General features: G+C 44.3%; 2 protein-coding genes across 2 annotated transcripts; both read left to right on the top strand.

Annotated features, from left to right (window-relative positions):
- On the top strand, nt 1-3708 carry LOC308392566 (dnaJ homolog subfamily B member 5). The gene is made up of 4 exons (XM_080875646.1): nt 1-182; nt 763-1021; nt 1367-1899; nt 2809-3708. The coding sequence occupies exons 1-4, from the start codon at nt 75-77 to the stop codon at nt 3040-3042; spliced, it is 1134 nt and encodes a 377-aa protein (XP_080731772.1). The 5' UTR covers nt 1-74; the 3' UTR covers nt 3043-3708.
- A 536-nt stretch (nt 3709-4244) lies between these two features.
- Nucleotides 4245-7728, top strand: hwa (huluwa; the record flags this gene model as incomplete). The annotated part of the gene is made up of 3 exons (XM_080875559.1): nt 4245-4826; nt 5402-5597; nt 7196-7728. 3 exons carry the CDS (start codon nt 4245-4247, stop codon nt 7360-7362), a joined length of 945 nt encoding a protein of 314 aa, XP_080731685.1. The 3' UTR covers nt 7363-7728.
- Between the last annotated feature and the right edge of the window lie 5 nt (nt 7729-7733).

Raw genomic sequence — 7733 nt, 5'->3', positions numbered from 1 at the left:
CAAGCGAGCGGAGCAATTTCAGCACCAGCCCCGAGGACAGCGACACACGTAGCACCACAGCTAAGTTTCCCATCATGGTTCTCATCTGGACCCAGTTCGGTGTGAAGCACAAAAATGGCAATGTCAAGTGCAAAGTGCGAGTTATGCACAGGGGGGACAGCTCCGGCTCCTCGTCTTCAGCGGTAAGTTTCGCATTTTTCGCGGGGAAGTTTCTGGGGCTGTTTGTCTTTAGCATGTATGAAGTGTGTAAAGCTGCACGGTGCTGACAGTTCGTATGAACGACACCGTATAATTAAACAGTGTGTATAGAACTGGCACATTACTGTTGTACCGGATTCATTCATATGTAAGAATTGCCGGCTCGCTTTCAGCCAATCGCTGCAGAGTATCTCAGTCGCTGAGGTGGGGAAGAGTCTTTTGCCTCTTATATGACTTTCCCCCATCACGTTGTGCTGTGCATGAGCCGATGAAATTCATGGATATGTGACCGCACATGCAGCAGCACGGAGATAAGGGTGTTTTCCCACTGAGACTCTGTTAGAGGTGGGGGGATTTTCTGCATATTAATAGATATTCTGCAGCAGTTTTTTGGAAGATATCTTGAGCATCAGCTACTCTGTTTAACATTCTAGGTGATAGAGGTTTGAATTTGCATGCTTATTCGCCACTGCTTGGCAACACTTGGGATACAAGGTTGGCGCAAGCTGATGTTTAAAAGGTGAAGAAAGGTTTTTAATGTGACATTTTTGTGTGTTTTCGCAGGAAAGCACCAGGTCAGAGCAGGACGTGCCCTGTCTGCCCATCAAACCCGCAGGCAAAGACTTCTACAAAGTCCTGGGCGTCTCCCCTGAATCCAATGAAGATGAAATCAAGAAAGCCTACAGGAAAATGGCCCTCAAGTTCCACCCAGACAAGAACAGCGATGCTGACGCGGAGGACAGGTTCAAAGAGATCGCAGAGGCCTATGAGATCCTGACTGACCCCAAAAAGAGAAGCATATACGACCAGTTTGGAGAGGAAGGTGAGGAAGGGCGAGGATCTGAAATTGTGATTGCTAGCATTTTAAATAGCTTCACTAGTAACTGCCATCTGAGTGATTAGTGTAGCGTGGGCGATTAGATTAACTATTCATGTCATCATCAAATGCTAAATATTGATGTGTGATGACTCCCACTCCTATAAAACAAGCTCAACATGTGAAATGTGACAGCTGTGAGGCTGATTAGCTATTGAGGGAGAAACAGAAGAGTTTTCTTGGTCTCTACAACATTTTAGAAAAGGTGGCATGAAGAGAACTTAGGGAACATTAAATTAGGAGACGTTCTGCAGCAATTTGACTTGAACCTGTTTTCTTTCCCCTTTTCAGGCCTTAAAAACGGAGGCAACATTTTCCGCAGCAATTTCCACGGCGACCCCCACTCCACCTTCTCCTCCTTCTTCAATGGCTCTGACCACTTCGACATCTTCTTTGGCAACGAAGAGGGCGACGACGACCTCTTCAACCCCTTCAGACGGTTCACCTTCAGCCACGTGAGCGGGTCTGCAGGCCCCGACGGTGGCCTGCGGAAAGGCCCGAGGCACTTGCAGGGCGAAGTGGTGGTGCACGACCTGCTGGTGACCCTGGAGGAGGTGATGCAGGGCTGCACCAAGCATGTGAAGATTACCCGCAGCCGCCTCAACCCAGACGGCCGCACCTTGCGAACAGAAGAGAAGGTGTTGAATGTGGTGGTAAAGAAAGGCTGGAAATCGGGAACCAAGATCACCTTCCCCAGGGAGGGGGACGAGACCCCCAACAGCGCCCCCGCAGACATCACCTTCATTCTCAGGGACCAGGAGCATCCTCAGTACAAGAGAGAGGGCTCCAACCTCGTCTACACGGCCAAGATCACCCTTAAAGAGGTGAGTTTGGTGCATCACCATCAGATACATTATGAAACATATGAGTGGCCTATACTCAGATACAACCACTTACACCTACTCAGATAAAGGCTAAGATCTATGCACCACTTCTTGTCCTTTATATAACCATTGAGTAACGTTCTTTCTTAAATGCCAGAGAAAATCGATTCCTGAAAAAAACAGCAGTAATACATAAGATTGAAGGTCCAATCTCTGCCAAATGCAGGGAGGGAGGACAATATCTTTGATTGCAGTCTGAGGAACAGAACAGAGTGTTCTGTTATGGGCATCTGAACCCCTCAGCTTACAGCGGGCTGACAGACCCCCACAAACACAGAAACAGCAGTAAGCCTGCCAACGCCTCCGTTTACCTCATCAGCCCCTGCAGAGAGAGCGAGCAAGCAGGAGCTAAATTTAGCTCCCAATACTGACTGCCCCCACGAATTGCACTTCACCCTCCCTCACAACTACTATGCTGGCTGCAGACTTCTCTGCTTGTATAAGGCAGGCGCCTTTTTTTTTTTTTGGCTCACTCTGTCTCTGGCTCTCGCTTCCACCAGCCCACACACAGATTAGCAGGGTAGCAGTCACTGAGAATGACATTTCAAAGAGCTCCTCCATCTTCCTATGGCTCACTTCAGTCACTAAAACACTTAACGCCCACACTGAGCCAGTAAATGGAGCAGCGATTATAACATCTGTAACACCGGTCTGTTGCATAACGCAGAAAATAACACAGAGAATTGTTTCAGAAGGACAGACACCCCACATTTCTCTCTTATGCAACTTGACACTTTTAGAGAAACTGGATTCCACTCGTAATTAGGCCACTCAAAAAAGAATTGTGAAACAGGTTAAGAGCTTCATGGGTCTGCAGGGCTAACTGTCTCTTTCTTCTCTTGTCTTCAGGCTCTCTGCGGCTGCACAGTAAACGTTCCAACGCTTGACAACCGGATGATGCCTCTGCCTTGCAGCGATGTCATCAAACCCGGTGCCGTCCGCCGGCTGAGGGGCGAAGGCCTTCCCCTGCCCAAAAGCCCATCCCAGCGAGGCGACTTGGTGGTTGAGTTCCAGGTGGCCTTCCCAGACAGAATCCCACCACAGTCCCGAGAGATCATCAAGCACAGCCTGGCACAGTGCTAGCCGGGTGACTCTTACCAGTTCTTACCAGTTCACAAACACAGCCTTGCCCGAGGTGCTATCACAACCAAATCACAACCTCTTATTGTGTTTGGAAGCGGCAAGCGGCGCATAAGCAAGTTGTAGATCACGTGCAACTTTTTGCGAGGAGATGACTTTCTGCGGGCGCTCGGCACGATGCACACCAACTTAGCAGTGCTGTGCGAGCAGTGAGTTGACAGCTGATTAATGGGGGTCTTTGGTATCTGAGGGCATCCATTGACTCGATAGCCTTTCTCTTGAATGAGTTATCTGTACTGTTATACTTGCAAACCTTTCGCAGGATATCAGTGTGCTATTCAAGTCTGTATAGACTTCCTTAAACCTCAATGGTAGAAACATGTAAGGGAAATAACACAACTTTAGTATTCTTATTATTATTACTTCTACTACTGTCATCATTATAGTTATATGGTGTTCATATGACTGATCTTTTGCATTGATTTATTACAATAGCAAACATACTTGTCTACAAAGATCTACTTTGTGTACAAAATGCTGAAACACTGTCTCTAAAAGAGATTCATCTGTCAAATGTTCTATTGAATGATTTGAAATGTCTGTATATAATCTGCGATGAGCCACCTGCTGATGTATTATTATTATTGTTATTATTACTTGATATAGAGATGTTTGGAAGCATGAAAAATAAAGAAAAAGAACAATTTGACTTCTGTTTCCGCCTCACTATTGGATAAAAGTTTATTATTTTCAAATCCTAAACTTACATAAGTGAACTCTCAGACATTTGCAGTCCACTAAATCACACTTCAGACCAGATTTGAAGTTGCTCAGCGATATAGCAGTCATCTTCTGCCATCTAGCGGCCAGTCCTAACATCATCCTGCACACAATAAGGCACACCTGTTGGTCTGTAATTTATGTGGCGGCCAACTGAGCGCTGCACAGTCCTGTCAAATAAAGCCAGTGCTCTGATAGCAGTGAGAGCGCATGCCTACAGTGATGGAGACAAGAATGATTAAGGACAACACTCATATTTGGAGGCTGCATACATTTGAGATGCAGGATGGCATCAGATAGAAAATACTGGCAAACAAAAAAAAGACAGTCCACATTGATTTAAGAGATCGAGCCACCTGTGTAAAGACAGACGACCTGTAATCTGAAGTTTTCCGAAATTCAGCCTCCATGTGTTTAGGAATGAAATGTCGCAAGTAAGTGAAACCACAGCATCCAGTCTGACTGAAGGGAACCCTGTGACGAGTCTGACCTTAGTCGTTCTCTTGCTCGTTCCCTGCGTGGTCGTTCTGCTTCTGCTGAACTGCCTCTTGCTGGGTTACAAGTTACTGATCCTGTCAAAGAAGAAAATCAGTCTGTGGCCAGAACGCATGGAGGAGATGCTTTTGCGGTCTCCTCAGAGAGTCAGACTGTCCGATGTGGCGTTTCCTTTGCGCCAAGACGGGCGGAGAGCGTATTTATCGCTATCAGAGCCCGTGCTCCCTCATCCCGTTACTTCTTCCAGAGCTTCTTCCAGGGAAAGGATCGGTCTGGATCACAGGATCCGGCTTCTGAGGCCAGATGGCGCTACAGGTTCAGGGTCTCAGAGAGCGCCGAGCACCATCCGGGCAACCTCTCCAGAAGCTTGTTTTACCCCGAGACTAAACCTGGCCTCCAGCTCACGGACCTACAGCCTCAGCAAAACAGGCTGGCGCAGGAGTGCACAAGTTTTACCGCACGATTCAGGGACTGAAACCAGAGTGAACCTTGTTCCTCCAAACACTCCTATGGTGAGTAATTGGGTTTTTCCCCAATTTTTTTTTTTTTTTTTGACAAAGTATTAAACGTTGAGTCGCAAATACTTCAAACTGCGCAACTGGCTTAATTAACCCAATTTAGGGCCCGTTAACCCCCTTGTAGCTGAATTAAGTACAAATGCAAAGAGAAGTTTAAGGCCTCACTAGAAGCAGCAAAACCCTCCCATTAGTAACTGCTTTTGTGTTGCATGCTCTGATGTTACCAAATAAACTATCTGTAAAATAAAAATATACCAAAGAAAGTTGTTACACAAGGAATCTCTGAAGGTTGTGTGGAGTCCAAAGCCCTGGGCAGCACTGGTTTGGTGGTAATCTATCTGCTATATAGTTTGCCTGCACGTTTAAGATCTTTTGGGGTTATTTTAGATGTTGCAAAAATATATTTGCAAGTATTTTGGCATATAGAAGAAATAAGTCTAATTTTATCTTGAATGAAGTGTGATGTGATGCAGTTTATCACTGGAAGATGTTAATCCTTGAGGTGTGTGTGTGTGTGCAGTAGATCGTGTTCTTATGAGCAGCTTTTTGTATCCCTTTGTTTTCTGCAGGAGACCGAATTTGTGGGTCTGATTCGGAGGAGCAGTACTTGTGAAATGCTGCCAGGTGTGGACCCAGGTGTTGCAGGGTGCAGGGTTGACAAGATAGACATGGAGTGTGAGTACACCAACCTGCATTCAGAGGCGTCCTGTCTGAACGCGTCTGCAGCGGGTCCTGGACTGGATAGTGATTTTGGAGCAAGTGCAGGTACTTCCCCTCACAATGATCACCACTACAACAACTTCACTGTATACAAATGTCTTCAATAACTGATGTTGATCCATACATGAAATGGGGCTTGCATTTATTTTGAAAACACATTTTATTCCTGACTGAAAGTACTCTTAAATTAAATCCACCAGTTTCTAGACAAATAAGAAAATGTTGGCATATTAAATTTTGATTGTAGCCCAGAAATGGTCAGGAAACTGACCCATGATTTTTATGCGTACACTCACTGGCAAATTTGTCAGGTACATCTGTCAGCTGCTCAGAAATACAAAGACTAGCCAATTACATAGCAGCAACTCTTGGCAAGCATGGCCAAGACAGCCTGCTGAAGTTCAAACTGAGCATTTGCTTGGGGAAGAAAGGTGATTTAATTGGCTTTGAACATTGTGTGGTTGTTAGTGCCAGGATGTTTTAGAAGTTGTTGATCTTCTGTTATTTTTCTATTTTTTATTTTTTTCCCCACACAAACATCTTGAGTGTTTACAGAGGATGATCTGAAAAAGAGAAAACATCCAGTCAGGGGCAGCTCTCTGAGTGAAACTGGCTTATTAATGCTGGAGGTCAGAGGAGAATGGGTAGAGTGCAGTAAGTCAAATAACCGCTTGATACAAATAAGAAATGCAGAAGAGCATCTCTAAGGCATAACATATCAAACCTTTAAGCAGATGGCCTACAGCAGCAGAAGACCACACTGGGTGCCACTCTTTAGGAGTGGCAACTAAGGAAAACTGAGGCCACAGTTCTCAGAGATTCTCCAAAATCGGACAAAGGAAGAGCGGAAAAATGTTGCCTGGTCGATTTCTGCTGTGACATTCAGATGGTAGCGTAAGAATGTGCTGCATAAACCATGATTTGTATCAGCATTGCAGGCTGGTGGTACAATGGTGTGAGGGATACTGGCAAACTTTTAAATGCCACAGACTGTCTGAGTGTTGTTGCTGACCGTGTCCATCCCTTTATGAACAAAGTGTGCCCATCTTCTACTGACTATTTCCAGCAGGATAACGTGCCATATCACAAAGCTCAAATCATCTGAAACTGGTTTTGTGAGCATGGCGATGAATTCACTGTAATCACCTGAAATCTACATGCACTTAATCCAAATCAGTAGCACCTTAGGCATGAAATCTGCAGCAACCGTATGACACTACTATGCCAATAATGATCAAAATCTCTGAGGAATCTTTCCAGCACTCTGTTGAATCTATGCCGTGAAGAATTAAGGCAGTCCTATCCAGAACTAGTTAGATATACCTAATGAAGTGTCTAAGTGTGAATAATTGCTTTAATAATTGCAGAAATCTGTAGACTAGTGATCACGGACAGTAATATCTACACTAAATTCTTGGAAAGATTAGAAAGTTTTCTTCTTGTTGACCTTTCACTACGAAGAATGTCCACATAGAATTTGACCGCAGACGAAGAAAAGATATCGGAGTGTAATTCATGCACATAAAAATCCAAAGTTTGTGTGATATGAATCCTCCAGTTTGCAATCACTGAAAACAGACTGTGCAGCAAAGTACAACCTTTGATCCAATAAACATCTAAAGTGGAAATGCAATTCCTTTCAGGGGTCTCCCTGCGGATTCTGTCTGCAGACAGTGACGGCCTGTCCAACGGAGTGCTGGCTTCAGCTCTGGAGTGGGATTATTATGACCCCTGCTATGTCAAACAGAATAATATACCCAAACATAAACATCGCAGACCTGCAATCCACATGAAACAGTACTGGGTGTAAATTTGTACTTTTAATGTTTATTAATGTGTATCATGTATTTATTCCATTAAGTTTGTTTTTTTTAGAATTTCTTTGTCTCATTAACACTATTTAACACTTTATACAAACTGACATAGTTTTTGTTGTTGTAAAACTCACTCTTCCACAGAACCTGTTCAGACTATGTTCTTCTTCACTTTGACTTCAGTTACTATCAAATGTTGTCAGTGCACTGATAACACGCTTCACTGATGTTAGTTAATTCATCTCAGTTTCACATGCACTGGCCCAGTGGGCTGGTTCTAAGTATCACAAACATTTTCATAACAATCAGTTTCACAGTTGATTTGAAATTCTTTGATTCACTTTGATCTGTAGTAAAATATAATAAA

This window comes from Rhamphochromis sp. 'chilingali' (genome assembly GCF_963969265.1).
Source record: "Rhamphochromis sp. 'chilingali' genome assembly, chromosome: 2".
Taxonomy (NCBI): domain Eukaryota; kingdom Metazoa; phylum Chordata; class Actinopteri; order Cichliformes; family Cichlidae; genus Rhamphochromis; species Rhamphochromis sp. 'chilingali'.
Note: the sequence above shows the minus strand (reverse complement) of the source record. Positions and strands in the feature narration are given on the sequence as shown.